A 20,005-nucleotide genomic window follows, 5' to 3' on the forward strand; every position below is an offset into this window, starting at 1 on the left:
TCTGTGACAAACAAACAAAAAAATTATAAAGCAACCTAGTTGAAATCCTTATATAAATAACCCGTCTAGTACTCTTGCATGTGTAAACTTAATCTGGTGAACAACGATAGTGGTTTCAATACCTAATCGTAAAAATATAATAATAATAATATGCACACACTTTTTAGTATCTCGGTGACCGAAATTGGGCAGTGATTGAATCCACGATTAGGTATCTAAACCACTATCGTTGTTCACCAGATTAAGTTTACACATGCAAGAGTACTAGACGGGTTATTTATATAAGGATTTCAACTAGGTTGCTTTATTTTTTTTTGTTTGTTTGTCACAGATTACTCCGCGCTACATTAAGTGAGCCTGGCGTGTCTGTCACACATATATTTATTAATATATTGTGGGGTGGATGAATACACGTTCCACATATCACATGCCTCAAAAATTTCTTGGACATTTACACACTGACGTATCGATTACATAATGAGATAGAAGATTACGGCATTTATATAGATGTTTGTGTTGTTTATGATTTATTCTTTACTCTGGTATTCACATTCACTTAGATCAAGCGCAACTTATTCACTATATTAGATATTATATAGTAGATCTGCCAGCACAGTACTGACAGGGTTATTTATGGTCACCACCTCAGCCCCCTTGCATTCCAGAGGAAAACTCTATTTAGAGAAAACTAGTATTATGAGAAGTTATTATGCCGGTAGCAATTTAAATTTTTTACAAGTTATGTGTACGCTATGTGAATGAGAACATGTAACAAATATAAAATGTGTTTCCCAATTTGGCTGCAATAGTGGAAATACACATCAATGAAAGATGATTTAACTTTTCCTTGCATGCATTAGTCATGCTGCTCATTTCCAGTGTGGTAATTTGCAGTTAAATCTTTTTGTGTTGCACCTCCTTTTGCTAGATCTGATATGGAAGCTCTAAGACGGGAGCTGCAGACCCTGTCCGAACATTACTCACAGAAGTGTCTGGAGATTGGAGCGCTGAATCAGGCTGCTGCAGGGCGGGAGAGAGAGCTACAGAGGTGCCAGCAGGAAACGCAGGAATTGCTGAGACAGAATCAGGCAAGTGGAACTGAGAAGCAATAACATGGATTTTTTGTGACGTTAGTAACTTGAATTACTAAATTCACCTTCTATTCAGTATTTACATTCAACACATGATTAAAGCTGGCCATACATCTATAGATTATCTGCAGATTTTCTATGGTTCTATGTATTCATATTGTTCAGGTATTTTGAGAGCCAGCGGAGCCGACTAGCAAGATACTGAAGCTTAGCTCAGTGGGAGATTCCTCCATCCATTCACTTTAGCATAGGTGGATGAATCTGTTGCACTTTTTCCATCTGACCATAGAAAATCTGCAGAAAATCTATAGGTGTATGGTCAGCTTAACACCAATTGGTTGCTAAGACATCCGATACACAGAATGTGTGGTGTCTTTAACTGCACTTTGTTTGGTCTGCATTTTCACTACAACTTCTTCCTTGTAATGGGGTTTCTCCACCTATCTGGGGAATCATTATAATTGCTGTTGCTTTGACATGCCTGAAACATATGTTTACATATTTACAGCACATCTAGTAAATAAAAGACCAATGCAATCACCACAAGAATTAAAAGAAAGTTTATGTCAGGCAGAGAGTGTAGCTTAGGGAAGATTTGAGTAGGGTTATGTGAAATAATCAGTGCACTATGCGAGATGAACAGCGCTCTGGCAGTGCAGAGATGTTAAAAATACATAAAATTAAATAAACTCTAAAATGTAGGTTGACCATACAATAGGTTAGGTTGTCTTATACTAAAGTTTAGGTACCCATGGTCCAATCACATATTTTGCTGATTTTCTAAGTGAAAAGTTAACACTTCATATGTTTCTTCACATGTTGGAGTGCAACTGCAATTGATCTGTTTTATTAGTAGTTACAAATGACTGAAATCTGTGGGTGCATAAAAACATGCAGTGCATGAAAGACAATTCTATGAATATGTTTAAACGAAAACTGTTCCACAAGAAAAGTAGGAAACTTTTTTTCTGAAGCAGTAACAGTAAAACTATTAGCTGGCTGTAAGAAAGGCTGCTGTGCTTTCTGAAGGGGTGTTACTAAGAAATTACTGAGGTGGCCAGACTTGCCACCTTCAAGATTTAGTGTATTTTTTTTTAATCTGTTAATTTCAGACAATTATTATTAACTGTACTGTGCATTACAAATTGCAGACACCTTTTTATCTTTGCAGACATCTTTCTAATTGCTATGGTAAGCTGAACTACAGCATTGTCACAAAAGTCGCATACCATAGGCACTATGCTATTCCAAAATAAAAATGAAAAAATGTGCGTTTGCACCTAAACTACCCTTTAGAAAGTCAGCGCGATGCGACGCTGGAGTAGCACCTAGTTTCAAATCTGATGGTTAGGAGAGCGACTCAGAAACAGAAAAACATTGCCTATTTAGCACAAAAGATGCTCAAATCAATTGTGATTCTTTTTACTAGAGGTGCACCGAAATGGAAATTTTAAAACCGAAACGAAACCGAAATAAAAAAAAATGTCAGGCCCATACCGAAAATGTTTTATTTTTTTATTTTTTCAGTTTTTTAAAATATTTTATTTTTTATAAACTTTTTCAATTTTTTATATTTTTATTCATTTTTTATTTTTTACTTTACTTTTAGGGGCTTCGGGGAAATATTAGGGGTCTAAAAACCCCTGATATTTCCCTTTTAAAATAGAAAAAGAGATTGAGAACACAGAGTCCTCAATCTCTTTTTCTGTGTCCCCTGTTATCAATGAACAGGAATCCTCTGAGTGTTCCTGTTCATTGATAACATGAGTCAGAACATTGTTTGTTTACTATAACTACAATTATGAATGAATGGGGGTGATGTAGATCACTCCCATTCATTCATAATTTAGGATATAGTTAACATACCATATCCTCAATTATGTACACACACTCAGCGATCACTGATCGCTGAGTGTGTGTACCTTGCTTTTCTATCTGACACGCTGTCACAGGAGGCTGATCGAGCAGTGTAGAGAGGAAAGCCCAGTCTCCTGTGACAGCGCTGCCTCCGCCCCCACAACGCTCTGCCGGACTGTGATAGGCGGCTGAGGGGTGTGGGAGGAGAGACGCCGGCCGCTCACAGCGCTCTCGTCCTGCAGCGCTCGGCCGGCTGTCACTTTCTTTTCTCCCCGCTGGAACAGTGGCCAGTGGGGAAAAAAGAAACCAGGGATGTGCCGATGTATCGGCCAAAACATGGCTCTTTCGGCATTATGCCAAAAGTGCCATTTTCGCCCGATATGTTTCAGCGCCGATATATCGGTGCATCCCTGCTTTTTACCATTGCACAGAGTAAGGATGCTGTAAGCATGGAGCATCCTATCAATGTAGATGTAAATGAGGCTGAGCATATGATGGATTTCTGTACACCTATAGGTTTTGCCACATCTGTGTCTGCAGTCACTTTTTACTGTAGTGGAAAAAGGTTATTTTGTTTTTCATCACATCGTAACTGAGGCTTGCTTTTTTTCAGGAATTGAATAGTAGATTATCAGAAGAGATTGCAAAACTGCGAACATTCATGTCTGGTAATGGCCCAAATGATGGACGGTTACAAGGGGGAGAGAAATGCAATGCGGAGCTTGAGGTATTTAATGTTGCCAATCAAATGCATTACTACAAATGTTAATGAAAATAATGCAGTAGGTCAAAGATTTTCCTCTAGATCAGTGGTTCTCAACATGTGTAACCTCAGGACCCACATTTGTCCTGACCCAAGTCCACCGCACTAGAACACACGGCATTGCGGTACCGCACATTCCGGTGTGGGCGATCAAACTGTGGGTGGGAGCTGCGTTTGGGGTGCCATTCAAAATACCTCCTACTCCAGAATTCTTTTGCTTGGTACGGTGCCTTAATCGCAAGGGACTGTGCGATTAACACACTGTACAAGTGTGAACGGGCCCCTTAAATACAGACACACACAACCACAGACACAATCTCACACACACACATACACATACAGACTCCCCAAAAAAAAAAAAATCTCTTTTTTTAAGATCCACCCAGTCTCCCTATCTTACGAGAACTGGAGCGGATCCTCAGCCTGGGGTCCAGTGTGGACTGCTGTGCTCCATCCATATCTGCATTGCTAGTACAGCTCCCTTGCGTGCCCTGTAGAGGTGTAGGGAGCCAGAATGTGATGTCACTGCGGTCCAGGCTCCTCTACAGGACACGTGAGGGAGGTGTAAGCAATGCATGTATGTATGTTGGGATGGAGTTCTCTCGCGGCCATATCCCCATGCCATCCCACCACACCTCAAGCTGGCACTCTGGATCGGGCAGCATATTTTAAATGGCTGCTTGGTGTGAGAACTGACAGTGCTGTGCTAGGGGGAGGCTTTGGAGCCTCTCGCCTAAAAAAGTGTAAGGTGAGGTGACCCACTGAACATAGGGTTGCGACCCACTTTTGGGTCACGACCCACCAGTTGAGAACCAAAGCTCTAGATAGTTTAAAATAATCCAGTGTCCAATTACTATATGAAACCCCAAAAATATAACACAACTGCAGTGCATGGTCTACTGAAAACTCAATTAATTCCTTCAAAGTGGGCTATTTAATACAGAATATTAAAGCAGAAAAAGCTTGGCTAATCTTAATAGAGTACCATCCAAACTTTCAAATTAAGCAGGCTGATGCTGTAAAATATGTTAGTAGTCAGAGACGGACACACCATTTGTGCTGATCCTGCAGCTGCTCTGCTCATTTTTAGCACAAGAGGTGTGTAGCATTCTTCATTATGCCTTACATGTGCTACTAGTTGTTAATATTCAAGTGGTATCCTGCATGGAAAACCTCTTTCATTCCCTGTCTGATATACAGAATGCTTCTCTTATTTCCTCTTGCTGCCATTTGGGCTTGAAGTGAAGGGGGTGTTACCTGTCTGATCCAAGCTGAATGTTCTAGATCATGAGTCAGTTTAGAGCCTCAGAAAAGCCACCTAAATCTATCTGTTCTCTCGTTTTAAGTATTAGTACTTGACCAATAAATGTTTGGCGGTGGTGGTGGTTATTTTTTACTTTGCTCACTACGACCACTACTGTGGCAAGTAAAAAGTAGTTAAATATACAGTAGATAAGTCTCATGAAATCAGTCTTCTCATGCAGAAGACTGACTGTGGTTTTGTCTATGTAGCATGCTTTAAGGCTGTGTTTAGAGTGTTGTTTTAATTACTTACTAGTAATATTTACTACTGGCTGGCTTACTCAGTCTATTCAGCTTTATTATACCACATTTATTTGTCTGTTTTTTTAAAATAGATCCCTTTCTGGGGAGACCTTATATAATGATTTATGCTACATTTATTACTGAACATTTACATACTGGCATCTGCCAACTCCCCCAAAACAGAAAATAACTATGTATTACAAAGAGGTTGAAACATGTAAACATACTTTCAGCACTTGTACAGATATGAACAAAAAGCGCCAAATGAGACTGCTCCACCAGGATATAAGTATGCAATGAAATGCAAAGTCTGTTTTAAAAGTGAAGCCAAGTAATGGAAAGTCTGCAGGACGCTGCTCTAAACCAGCCAGGGAGACTGCAAAATCTGGGGGAAAAACACAAACAAGGGGCGCCTTTCCTGGTGCAGACAAATTTATTTAGAATAAAAGCAAATAGTGAATGTGAAACATACTCAAAAAGGTCGACATGATTACAGCATAATAAGTAAATGCATGGACCAAGGAAGAAGCCAGTGATAGCTGCACAGCTGTGTCTGTGCCAGCAAGAAAGGCTGTGATGATGACGCGTTTCTGGGGTCACGCCCCTTTTATCAGATTCCACTTTCAGCACTTCTTAGTACAAAACCCTATTGAAGTTGGTTGAAAACTTATACCACGGTTGGAACCGTTTGTTAACCACGGCCCCCAAACTTTTTTCAAAATAATTTGTGCATGCCCATCTAATATAAAGTATTTAGGTAATAAACATATATATGACAATGGATAGAACCATGCAGGTCCCCTTGATACGTTCATGTTCCTCAGAGTCCATATATTCGCTCCAATAGAACCAAGTGGAAGAGAACCTGTCAGAGGAATCCCTCAGAGAACTAGTAAGGTCCCCAATATGCTTAATATTGTTTACCTTGGAAAACCAAAGCTTGACCTTAGTGGGCAACCTCTGTATCCACAACAGCGACACACATGAACGAGCTGCATTCACCAAGTGAATAGGAACTGAGCATTTGTAACGCTTAAGAGGAAACCGATTTACTATATTTTTATTTTTAATCCAAATATTTTTGATAAATGTTTTTTTACAGAAGTACATTGACAACAACATATAAAAATAGTTAACCACAAAGACAAAGCAAAAGAAAAATACAATCCACCCCCTCCCCCGCAAAGGGAAAACTTTAAGTTCAACAGACTTAGAGGATTCTTATACCACCCATACAAAAAAAACATTTTAACTGGAGGGCGCTTTTTATAAATTTGTTATACTCCCCATTTTCACAATATCAATGTTATATCATAGTACCATTCATAAATAATACTACAAGTCTCATTGTCCAAACAAGATGTTTCAACTATGACCATGCCGGTCATTAGCTGCTTTATTTTCTATCCACCAGCATATTTCTCAATGGCTCCACGATGTTGAAATGTACATTTCTCAAAAGAGATCAGCCTATCCAACTCTTTTGGTCTTCTTTTGTAGGAGGCATATGGGAAATCCATTTGAGTAGAACACTAACCACAACTAATTACCTAGATATAGAAGTAATGCTAGCCGATTCCAAACTCATATGTTCCCTTATACCAAAAATACTTACTAGGGGATCGTTAGGAATAGAAACGGCATAGACATTAATAACTTCCAGTATGTCATACCAATATCTTTTCAAACTGGGACAGCTCCATAATAGATTTATGCAGGGCCGCCTTCAGGAAAGGTACGGCCGATACTCATGTAAGGGGCACGGGCAGCATGAGGGGCCCGGGAACCTTACATGGGTGACGGCCGTACAGGTGACTGGCCGGAGGCGGCCGGGCCCCAGCAGCACCAGAGGAAGCCTGGGCATGTACACAACAGATCCTCACCTGGGGTGCTCTGTGGGCCTCCGATATCCCCAGGGGGTCTCCACTGCACATTAGGTTTTTAAAGATGGCGGTCGCGAGTAGCGGCGGCCACCTTTTAAACCTGGCAAGTGCCCACATTACATGTAATATATTGCCGAACCAGCAATATATTAAATGAAAATCATTCCCTGGTGGTCCAATGGGGAATCAGTATGATCTACATCTCTTGCTGATGCAGACCACACTGATCGCTCCCTCGTGGTGCCGCCGCTGACTGGCAGGGAGCGATTTAGTATGGTCTGCCAGAGATGCAGATCACACTGATCCTCCGCTGTACCCTAGGGATGCAGCTCCCTCACTGCAAAACAGGTAAGCAGGAGAGGGGAACATTTTTTTTTCCAGAGTGGGAGGGGGCAGTTCTTAATCTTTGTGGACTCTTAGACTGCTTGCATCTCAGACACTTGGTGCAGGAGGTGATGTGCCAGGGCTACAAACTGCCCCTTCCTCAGTTTTTCACTTCCAAACTTCCCATACCACTGCGCACGTTTGCAGATCTCCATCGAGCACTCTGGGTCTTCTGAGCCAAGGATTTATTTATTTATTTTGTTCTGTGCTGGTCTCCACACCCTGAACACCTTTCAGCACCAATCCCTGGCACTGCTTTTACCTTTTGCTTAGATTGTGGGATGAAAAGTGCTGAAAATTCCAAATTGTTCAACTCTACCCTTATCTGCATTACCCTGGCTACCATCCTCTGATAGGCCCAAAAATTTGAGTCCTCTTATGTTGCATTTGTTAAAGGTGTGGGATTCCATCAAGTACTCAGCGGACTTAATATCCCCGTCTCTACCACTTCTCCCTCTGTTTGCCCAACCAATGTTTAAGCCAGGTACGGATGATTCCAATGCTTTTCAATGGTGGGCGAATAACGGATTTCATATAGTGCACGATTTTATACGCTCCCCTGCCATTCCATCATGGCTTTACCTATGAGAACATAACAGGATACCGGAGGTTGAACATTTCAGGTACATCCAACTTCACCACTGGATCTCCACCCTGATTAAAAGGAGAGAACCAACCTGTTTACTTACATGTTTTGAACATATCTGTCTTCATTCACCGGAAGGCCCAGGTCTAGTAATGATTTTATATTCTTAATTAAATAGGCTGGTTAGTCATACCGCCCATACTTATGTTAGAGGTTGTAAAGGAGAATTACACTAGCAGTGGTCCCTAGAGGAATAGCAACAGCTTTGGAGGAATATTGCTAGCTGCTCTATCAACATTACAAATGCTGAGGTAGCCTATAAAGTGGTAATGAGGTGGTATCTGGTCCCAGCGAGGATGGCTCGTTTATTCCCCTCTTCCACAAGCAAATGTTTGCTGGGATGTCGGGAAATAGGTACACATATGGTGGCAATGCCCGATAGCCAATCGATTTTGGATCAAGATATTCAAACTGATTGGTTCACTTTTTAACACATATGTTCCCAGAAACCTTCAATATGCCCTCTTCCACTTGTCTGTACCTAGACTGACTAAACCACAGCGTGCTTTGTCACTCTTTTATTTTCCTAGCAGCTAAGTTAACACTGGCAGGCAATTGGAAGAGGCATCAAATCTCATATCTGGAATTTGTCCACAGGCTAGACAATGTCATGCTTGATGAACGGCTTTCCAGCATCTTAGAGGACAAATATTGTAAATTTCTGAGTATTTCGGAACCTTGGCTCTCATATCCCCATCCTGACATGGATCCAGTGAGCTACCGGGGAATCTGATGTGCTACAAGAACCAGGATGGTTTTGGAACTTGAGTTGGGGATGAGCAGCCTCCGCTACTAATTAAAGTGGCTGGTGTTTGTAAGATATGGGACCCACTAGTAGTATTGGTATAACTGATACTATTACTCTTTTCATGTTCTTTTCTATCTTCTTTCTTTGCTCTTTTCTTTATATGGGGCCTCTCCCTTATACCTTTTTAACTACCTCCCGGCCGGCCGTTGTGTATACACGGCCGGCCAGGAGCTTCTTGGATGTAACTGGGCGTGTATACACGTCCTGTTACATCCGCCCGCTCGGGCGCACTGCGCGCGAGTTGGAAGTGCCCGTTATTTGAAAACAGGCAGCGATGCCTGTTGATATACAAGCGATCCGCCGGCTATAGAGCTGGCTGATCGCTTGTATGAGGTCCTGTGACGAGCTAGTCCCGGGCTCCATTGTGAGCCTGGGACCAGCATACTGCCTCTGTCACAGGGGATCAGAGGGAGGTCGGTTCACGATCTCCCTCCGGTCCCCTCTCCGCTGTCAGAATGCGGAAGTGGTGTATATTACATCACTTCCGCATTCTCGTGTCACTCTCCAGGTTCAGATGCTGGAGAGAAGCTGATGAAGCAGATCTCTGCTTCATCAGCATCTTCAGGGGGGTCCTAGGTGACATTAGGGGTCTTGGAGACCCCTGATGTCTCCATAAAGAGGACCTGTCACCTCTTTTGCTATCACATAGAGGGGTTTCTCAGCCCCCTCTGTGATAGCAATAAAGTTAAGTGGGAAAAAAAAATTGGAAAAAAATGTAAAGTTTCCCTCCAAATTTTTTTAAAGTTACACACAAAAAAGAATTTAAAAAACCCAAATTTTTTTTTAAAGTCCCCACGCCGTCAGATGCGCATACCTGCGAAAACGGCGATTGCGCCCATTATGCCGCACATGTTACATATCGCCGCGAACGTCGGAATGAGAGCAATAGTTCTAGGGCCATCAATCACTGATAACACTATACTGATGAGCTGTAAAAGCTTTTAAAGCGTCGCCTATGGCCAATTTTGGGTATGCTAGTTTTTTGCGATTTCAAATTTTTCCTAATTATAGTAAAAAATAAAAACCCCAGTGGTGATTAAATACCACCATAAGAAAGCTCTATCTGTCCCCAAAAAATGGTATAAAATTAATTTCAGTACAGCGTTGCATGACGGAATAAATGTCAGTCAAAGTACTGCAGCGCTGAATACTGAAAAATGGCCTGGCCAGGAAGGGGGTCTAAACACCTGGTCTTCAAGCGGTTAATATCTCTCTCCTGGTTCCCCTCTAGGAGGTGCAGTCCTGTTAACTTTGCTACTGAGCAAAATGATCATTTTTGCTACATGGTTAGGGCTGAGACACCTACTTGCTCTAAGATCTATTATTCATTTACTATATTGTTGCATTCGTTATGTTTATATTGTTTTCTGAACTACTGTATTGGAGCAACGTGAACCACTTTTCTATGTATATTACATGTCAAACTCTAATTAAAATATTGAAACAGAAAAGTGCTGAAATGTCTTAGCACTTTTTTGCACCTGTGTAGTCTAATGCAGTGTCTTGACACACATTATAACAGCTCATTCATTTGAATGGACTACATACGCACCACAGCAGACCTCACTCCTGTACTGTTTTGGTCAACACAGCACACCACAGCATGCAGTAGTGCATTAGCGAGCAATGCAGGTGCGCTGCTTTAGCTCATTGGGGTAACATTAAAAAATGAATGGCTCCACAACACACCATGATACATACGTGGACCCAAAATCCATTGATAAACATACAGATACAAATAAAAATGTATACATTTTAAAAAAAAAAAGCTATGCAAAAGGTGCACCATTACTCTACTTGGTGTGGATCTTCAGTTTGTTTTTTGTCTGTGCCTATTTTAGTGCAATCATATTGGTCCTTCAGATTGCTTAAAATGAAAATGCATGTATTATAAAGCTGGAAAGCAAAAACTTTTTATAGCATTCTAAATATGGAGACCAGAAGTAGCAACTGTACAAAGAAGTACACTTGTAAGTATAGTGTCTTAAGAAGATACCTCTCATGCGTTTACATCTAAATACAACACAACCATTTTTAAAACGTGAGATTGAAAGACAACTGAAAACTAGACGTATTATTCATTTTATTATTTTTACTGTTCATTTCAGGTGTTTCTGCGAGTTAAAGAAAATGAGCTGCAGTATTTACGAAAAGAGGTCTCCTGTCTACGTGAGGATCTCCAGAACATGCAGAAAGTAATGATCTATTTTACCTTTCTACTTTTCCGTTAGTGGTATTGTTTTGCAAATAATTGTTATAGATTTCTAAACATTTCTAAATACAAACCAAGTGAACTACAGAAAATCAGGAGGTGGATTAGATGATCAGTAAAACTATGTTCAAAAGGTCCTTAATAGGGATCAAGGAATCTGCCTGGCTTGATGCGCGGGAGGCAAGCTATTGTGAAGCCACTGAAAACATTTAACAAAGCAAAAAAAAAAAAACATACAAAGAGAGTCCGGTTTAATGTGACTTTGAGGGTGGCATGGAATAAACACCAATCCCTTAAATTACATGCCTATGAGATGCCTTTAACCAGTTGCCTTCCGACCGTTGTACGGTCAGACAGCTGACAGCTCCCAGTGGGTTTACACAAATGCACAATATTTTTTTGGCATGCTCGCGTGCCCCTAGCATGCGCACTACCAAGCAAGTTTAGACACACTGTCCATTGGACACTGTAATTTAAACAACTTGTAGCAGAGCCAGTGAAATCGGTTATGTTCTATGTGATCGCTGTGACCATCACACTGGTCAGGTGTTAATCAGCACTTGCTCCAGCACAAATTATGCCACAGTGCTAGCCTGTCCGTCCGTCAGAGTCCTGATTGCCAGCCTGTCAGTCCGCCAGAGTCCGGATGGCCATCAGTGCCAGCCCCAATCAGAGTTTTGTTTGCCAGCCCCAATCAGAGTTTTGATTGCCAGCCCCACAGTCCAGTCAGAGTCCTGATTGCCAGAAGTACAAGAAAAGTATAGATCCTAAACATTTCACAAAATTCTACACTAGTGAGAAGGCATTTAACCCTTCCGCTGCCAAGCCCTTGAACGCTTTACACCTCAGCTGGCCACACCACTTTTGCAATATTTCCCATTGTTTTGATTACATATTGCTGTGTTGCTAGCGTTTGTAAAAGTTTGTGCAAATGTTTATCAAATCAATAATAAGCCAGAAAAAAAACTACACAATTACATTTATAAAAGCACACTAAAATCAGTATCCGTGCAAAAAAAAAATAAGTTTCCCTCTAAATCTAAAAGATAAAACTGTATTGAGTTAATAAATAACAAATAGTTGTAAATTTTAAATATGCACTTTTTTGCGAAACGGTAAAAAAAAACAAAGTGCTGCAAAACTGTAAGCAACTTATCTTAACCGCATTCAGCTGTCATTCTCTGGCTTCTGTAGCTGCAGGGAAGCTGATGAAGCAGATCTCTGCTTCATCAGTTTTTTGGGGGGTCCCTAGGTGAGAGAGAGCTTAGAAAGCTCTACCTGTCCCCTAAAAATGGTACAAAACTCATTTCAGTACAGCATTGCCTCCTGAATGTCAACGTATTGCAGCGCTGGATACTGAAAAATGGCCTGGCCAGGAAGCTGGTGTAAACGCCTGGTCTTCAAGTGGTTAAAAATTGTGTGCTGCGTCAGTGTATGTGTTATGATAAAATGATACAGGCGTACATTTAATCGCAACACAGCGTTTGACAGCGCACCGCAATGCGTCACAGGGCTCTGCCACAGTTAAATTAATATTTTAAAAAGAAACAAAATCAAGCACTGTGATGCGTTCTAACAGCGCATGTGCATGGCGTACACCACAATATGGTGCACACTGTTGCACGTGTATGTTATCTGTGTGGGGGAGGGGCGGTTCTGGTTTTGTTTTTGTTTTATTTTTTTTATTATTTTAATTTTATTTTTACTGGGGGGGGGGGGGCTTCTGGAAAATATCAGGGGCCTAAACAGAACCCTGACATTTTCCTTTTTGATATAAAAAAAAAGAAATTAAGGACACGAGTCCTCAATTTCTTTTTCTGCAGCCTCTGTTTTAACTGAATGGAAAGCACTCAGGACAGAGGCTTCCCATTCATTCAGAAACTGGTGATCGTAAAATATTTACTAATCACCATTTTCTGAATGGGTAGAGGCCTCTGTAGTGAGTGCTTCTCCCCATTGAGTAACTCACAAATGAACTGGAAGTGATGTAAAGCACTTCCTGTTCATTCATAACTGGGGACACATAGTACTGTGTCCCCAGTTGTTTGCCAACAATTGAGTGATCAGCTGATCACTCCAGTGTTTGGTCTGCACACAGAGGATTGGTAAATATAACAGATATTTACCGATCCTCCCGCTCTCCATCCTGACCCGCTTGGCCGTGCACGGGAACACTGTCATCCTGAAACCGAGAGGATGACAGTGTCTCTCCTCTCTGCACACCACTTGGCCATGCTTACCGCAGGCCGCGCTCCCTTCTCCGCTGCCTCAGCCCATACAGGCAGGGGAGAGCAGCAGGGATCCAAGGAGAAGCATGGAGCAGCTCCAGACGGGGAGGAGAGGATGATAGATGCCAGCGACTGGAAGTGGGGGGTCAGTGCCGCTGGCACCTGTCATCTTCTCCTCCCCGTCTCCCCTGGCCGCCTTGCCGCTGCCTGTCCCAAGATCCGATGTGCCCGGTGCGGCTGGGACCGGCACAGCGACGCTCTCAGTGGAGATCAGTACACGATCTCCCTTTGATCTCTTCTCGGTCCCCGAATGCAGGAAGTGATGTATATTACATTACTGCCTTGCATTCAGTGTCACTCTAAGGTACAGAACATCGGTGAGAAGCTGGTGAAGCAGATCTCTGCTTCATCAGCTTCTCTGGGGGTACCTAGGTTACATTAAGGGTCTTGGAGACCCCTGATGTCTCCATAAAGAGGACCTGTCATGTGAATTGGCTATCACATAGGGGATTTCTTAGTCCCCCATGTGATGGCAATAAAGTTAAGTGTAAAAAAAATGAAAGCATCATTTTTTTTTTAAATAACACACATTTTTTTACATTTGTGACTATTTTTTTTTTTTTTAGCTTTTAATATTCCTTTTTTTTTTTTTTTTTAAAGTCCCCCGCCCCCCCACATACACACACAAACATGCGTTGAGTGCACAAACGTGAGAAAACGACGATTCTGCCTATTGTGCCGCACATGTTACATATCGCCACGAACGTTGGCATGAAAGCAATAAATTTAGGGCCATTAATTACTGATAACATTAAACTGATGAGCGGTAAAAGCTTTTAAAGCGTTGCCTATGGCCAATTTTGGGTGTGGTCGTTTTCTGCAATTTTAAAGCTCAACATGTTTGGCGTCTATTTACCCGACGTGACCCTGCCTTTTATATTTTACCAAAAAATTGGTGTGATAATAAATGTTTCAAAACATTTCATAGAGAAAGTTGGGGGTTTTTTTTACAAAATTTAGGGTACTTTTTTGTTACATAGTAAAAAATAACCCCAGTGGTGATTAAATACCACCAAAAGAAAGCTCTATCTGTCCCCAAAAAATGGTATAAAATTAAAGGAGAACTATGACTTAAGGGCAAATAAAAATACCCCTTACCTTGATTGTAGTAGCATCGTTCTTTTTTTCTAAATTCGCAGCACATCACATCAGATAAAACCCTCAAAACCTGTAGTAAATGGCCGTCTTCACCCATGCTCCTTTCCTCTTAGGGGGCGTTAACATTTGATCCAGCCCGCCCACGGCTTTTTTTTCCAAATGATCTCATTGCTGTGGCCGCGCTTCCTCTCATCGTGCACAGCTGGGTTTTGTCAGCTCGTGCATGCAGACTCCTTCCCCTCTCTCTCTCTCCCTGCCTGTGTGACGCTGACATCCTCAATTCACTGGGGATCGCTGATGAGAGAGGGGAAGAAGCCCTCTCTCTCTCTTCAGCATTTACTACAAATGGGCAAGTCCATATATGGTAAATGGTGTCACTGGGGATCCCTGCAGACTGGCAAGCATCTCATCTGCAGGGATCTACAGTGACATCATTTACCATATATGGACTTTCCCATTTGTAGTAAATGTTGAAGAGAGAGAGAGGGCTCCTTCCCCTCTCTCATCAGCGATCCACGATCATTTTAGTATGTCAGTGTCAGCGGGGAGAGAGAGGGAGAGGGGGGAAGGAGCCAGCACACGGGGACCTGCAGGTAAGGAGAGAGCTGCTGCGCATGTCCATATATTCGTGGACGCGCAGCAGCTCTCAAGAATCACTGTCAGTCATCAGTGGGGAGGATCCCGTCAGATACGTCGGGATGTCTTCTCATTGCGGCGCTTAGCCCCGCCCACCACCTTAAATAAGGGTTTACAGCCTTACTGTGCATTTTGGCTAATTAGAGTAAATTACATTATTTAGTTATTAAGCCTAAGGAATGCAATAATAAAAAAAAGATAGAACCCCATAGTTCTCCTTTAATTTCAGTACAGCGTTGCATGACGCAATAAATGTCCGTCAAAAAAGTACCGCAGCACTGAATACTGAAAAATGGCCTGGCCAGAAAGAGGGTGTAACACCTGGTCTTCAAGTGATTAATATATAATATTATACAGACACACACACACACACTCACTTATCTTAGTTTTTTACCAAAGAAATGTAGCAGAATACATTTTGGCCTAAATTTTATGAAGAAATATTTTTAACATAGTGAAAACCAGTTTTTTTTAAAAAAAAAGTTTGGTAGTTTTTCTTTAATATAGTAAAAAATAAAAAAAAAACCCAGTGGTGATTAAAGCCGTGACTGTCAGTCATGGCTCCCTGCAGGGATTCCACCACCCCCGCTCCGATCCTCCAGTGCTGACTGGAGGAACGAGATAGGCAGAGCCAGCTGTCACTCACGCAGCTGTGTGGATTTCGACAGTAATGTTGGGATCCGTCCCCGCTGCGGCGGTCTCCGTATACCCGTGAGCTGTAGCTCACGATATACTGAGCTTTGGGTCACGGGAGGACGCTAGTTTATGTCCTCGTGTGACCCTAAAGAGAACTGTGGGGAAAAACACTTACGCCATAGTTCTCTTTTTTAAACACCACCAAAACCTGAATTGACCGGTGGAAGTAGCAACCACAGCAGATCTAAACGCTAACAGAAAATTTACTTATTAAAATAAAAAAGCTGAAGCCCTCAACTTTGTACAAAAAGTGTAATACTATAGATTGTGAGCTTCTCTTTTCACAGTACCACAATGCATTGTCTTTAATACAAAATTAAATGTCACATTCCCTGAACCCTCCCACTCCCCCCCTCCAATCCCCATATACCAGAAGTCTATATTTTGATAGATTTTGAATATATGGAGATGTGTTTGGTAGAAATTGGCTAGCACCAGGACTCACAAGCACTTAAATAGTTATCAAATAGAAGGAGACAAGGGGGGTTTTTTCTTGAAATGGAGTTAGATTGTATTGATTGAGAGACCAAAGCCAGAAATATTGTTCAGTGGCAGGACAGTATAATCAAGCAACTTGATTAGGCAGCAGTATGCGACGGAGTAAGAAAGTCATGTTTTAGCTTGTAATAAAAATGGAGTGTAATTTCTAATATTAGAAATTTTGCAGCTGAGGTCCTACTGTGGAAAAATTGGGTGTCATCTTTACAGTGTCAGTGCATTGGAATAGCCTGCAAACTTTGAGACACAAAATAGGATTTACCCTGTTGCAAACATTTAGCAGTTTGACAGCTGTGGTGCAGCTGCACAAACATTGTGTGGTACCTTTTTAGTTCTGGAGCACTGAAATAGGCTGCAAATTCAGAGGTACAACACGGGATTTACCCTGCAGCAAATATATGTGCCACACAGCTTTGGGAATGCTGTGTGGCACAAATACAACGCACTAGCATAGGACACAAACATCAAGCTGCAACACAGTATTTGCCCTGTCGCAAACATGAAGTGTGGTGGAAATGTGGACTCGCCTCTCTCTAACCAAACCTGCTACGCTGAAGGACCTGTGATAGAACACTGGCTGCAGGGTAAGCCAGAAGGCCCAGCACTTAGTGTACAAGCTCCTGATAGTACTTGGGTTTCGCACTTCTGAAGTTGTCTGCATCAGCCCTGGACTTGATGTAGTCAGCATTCATGTGGTTCAGGCACTGCCTGTGAGTGCTGCCTGCAGCCAGGCCTGGTTGTTAAGTTTTAAAACAATTTTGAAAAGGGGCGTTGAGGCAGCCGCTCCTGTTCCTTTTGTCAGAGGATTGGAGTTATGTTGGTAATCAGAGGGGATCTTGCCAACATCAGGAAATGTGGCAATGAGGTTTTTACTTCTCAAAGTGCCTAATTTTGGGGTCCCTCTAGAATGGTGGAAGTAGATTGCCCATTTTATCTTTGTATTGCGAATCTAACAGGATGGCCACCCAATAGAGGGTCCCTTTCTTTGATGACCTAAATCCTGGGGTCCTTGTGCAAGGATTTGAGCATAAAAGACCCCATTTGCCACAAATGTCCTCAGCGGTACTAAGAACTCATAGTCCTCTGCTGCAGGCTAACACTATCCTCAACATTCTCACTCCACACATGTACAACTCCCAAGGTTGGGGCAGGGTGAAACCTGCCCCATTTCCTCCTCCTTACATCCAGCAGCCCCACCCTCCTCCTCGTATTCTTCCTCTGCCTTCTGCTGCCTATGCCTCACAGGGATAGAGGCAGAAGACAAAGGATCCTGCTGGACCTGACACAGCAGCCTCCTCTTCCTCCTTCTGTTGTACCTTCAGTGCAGGGTCTAGTAGGGCACAGAGTGTGTGCTCCAGTTTGAACAATAGAGGGATTGTATAACTAATACATACCTTGTTGCACCTTACCATTTTGGTTGCCTCTTTAAATGCACATATCCTTAATGATGAGTCATTGACACACTAAAATAACCCCCTCTGCAGAGCCTGTCCTTCTATCATAAGTACACAGGTACTCATTGGTGGCATGTTGCTGCTGGTGCAGCATTGACAGCATGGCCAAAGTTTGAGTTCCAGCATGCAGGAATGTTGCAGATGAGGCAGTTGGTAGGCAGCTCATGTTGGTCATGGCTTGCCTGTTGCATTTCTACCAGGAAAGCCATGACTGGGTATGACTGCCTGTAATGGCAACAAACCCTTCTGGCCTGATGTAGGATCTCCTGGAAGCCAGGGTACTTCATGATTATCTGGTCACCACCAGATTTAGGAAGTGTGCCAGGCAAGGTACATGTGTGATTTTTCTTAATTTTTTTCCCCCCAGACGAAGGATGGCCAGCAGGTTACTGCCATTGTCACCCACATCTTTTCCAGGCTGATTATGGTGTTGGGATCAGCCTTCTCTCAGCCTTGAGCTAGAGAGCTGATAGCAGCTCTGGTCTCCTGTCCCCAGGAATACCAACTAAAACACAGCATGGCAGCATTTAGTTTGGAATGTTGCATATGCTTTGGGGGGCTGAGAGTGGGGGGAAAGGCTATCTTGGTTTTGGGAGTCAGAGGTAGTGGCTAGTGAAAAAAGAGTGGGTACATGTTGCTGTACTTTCACCATCAGACAACACACGTGGCGATACCACCAGCTTCAGCAGAGTGCCTGTCTTGCATCCTTACCAGCCACTAGAAGATTAAACCAGTGTGCCATGTAGTGTCCTTGCCCATGCCTACTGGGCCGCATCTCTATGGTCATATGTACTCTTTCACTGATTGCATGGTCCAGCAACATAGGTACATTACATTCCACGTGCTGGGGAAGGGCATTTATGGCCTTCTGGATAACTGGGGGGGGGGAGCACAGGCCATAAATTCACAGAAGTGGGCTTATTCCACAAGCTGGAAAGGAAGTAGCTGCAGTGCCAGCAGTTTTGTCAAGCTGCCATTAAGACTCTAAGCATGGGAAGCATGCTACTGGGTGGGTGTAAGGAGAATTTTTCAGAGGTTCAAACTTTCTCTTGACTCTCCTTAATGCGGCCCCATTTTCCTCTTCCCTGCTTGACAGATCATGACCTAAGTCTCTGAAACCTCTGTCCCTGTCACTAAAGGCCACAGATGGGGGTGGGGGGATGATTAATGAGGAGGAATACAGGCCTTTTGCTCCTAACTTGTAGAATCATGTTTCCTTGTGCATGTGGTGCCTAAATGACTGGTGCTTCTACCATGGATGATGCACTGCAGGCAGAGACTAGTGCTGTCGGCAGCAGATATGGGGAAAAAAAAAAACTGCTGCCAGATGTGTGGTTTAGGTTGGCTGCTCCCTCCAGTCCTCTGCAATCTGCCCCTGTCCCGTGCTTCTGTTCTGCTTTTCTTTCGGGACTTTCCTCCTCTCTAATTGGTGGCACAGACGGACAGCCTTCCATCTGATCATCCACCTCCTCCTCATCACTGGAGCCCATTTCACAGTAAGCTTCAGCTGCTGGAACATCGCTGCCTCTTTCTGCTCCTTGCCTAATGCCCCCTCCCTATATGGTCATTAAGACCCCCTCCTCATCACTTGAGCCCACTTCACAGTAAGCTCCAGCTGTTGGAATATTGCTCCCTCTTGCTGCTGCCTGCCCCTCCCTCTCTGACCATGGCTCAGTCTTCCTAATCTTCAATATCTTAAAAGAAGATTGCTTGTGCATGACCAAGTTCATTCCTCTGCAGCAAATCAGTGATACCTAATTAAATGTTTCACTGACTCCTTGTTGCCCGTTTGAAAGGCTATGGCAGGATTAGAGGAGGAAAAAAGGGCTAATTAACTGCAGTTGCAGACAACTGGCTGCTCTGCATCTGGGAGAAGAAGGAAGAGGAAGGCGTTGTCAGCCACTCAACTACCTCCTGCACGTGCTGTGACTGTATATCACATCCACTCTGAAATAAAAAAGGCAGATGTGTTCTACCATAAGATGGTGCTGCCTGACCATCACTTTGTCCTGCAGAACTTGCGGGTCCCTTTTTACTTCCACATGCAGTACCTGTCTTTAACTTTAGGCCCGCCTGACATTTTTAATTGAGATTGCCTACATTTATTAGCAGCTATGGCAATAGGGGTTTTATATATATCTATATA

The 20,005-nt window shown here is 42.7% G+C and overlaps 1 protein-coding gene across 2 annotated transcripts in view; it reads left to right on the forward strand.

The window, feature by feature from the left end:
* Positions 1–20,005, forward strand: part of TRIOBP (TRIO and F-actin binding protein) — a 58,653-nt gene that overhangs the window by 36,082 nt on the left and 2,566 nt on the right. Inside the window, exons 10-12 of one of the 2 annotated variants that reach the window (XM_018565496.1) lie at positions 929–1,084; positions 3,558–3,675; positions 11,086–11,172. In XM_018565496.1, coding sequence (XP_018420998.1) covers positions 929–1,084; positions 3,558–3,675; positions 11,086–11,172 — 361 coding nt within the window. Of the gene's footprint in view, positions 1–928; positions 1,089–3,557; positions 3,676–11,085; positions 11,173–20,005 lie in introns of both variants that reach the window. The other variant, XM_018565495.1, reaches the window with a different exon arrangement.

This window comes from Nanorana parkeri, unplaced genomic scaffold (assembly GCF_000935625.1).
Source record: "Nanorana parkeri isolate BGI_ZX_2015 unplaced genomic scaffold, ASM93562v1 scaffold852, whole genome shotgun sequence".
Taxonomy (NCBI): domain Eukaryota; kingdom Metazoa; phylum Chordata; class Amphibia; order Anura; family Dicroglossidae; genus Nanorana; species Nanorana parkeri.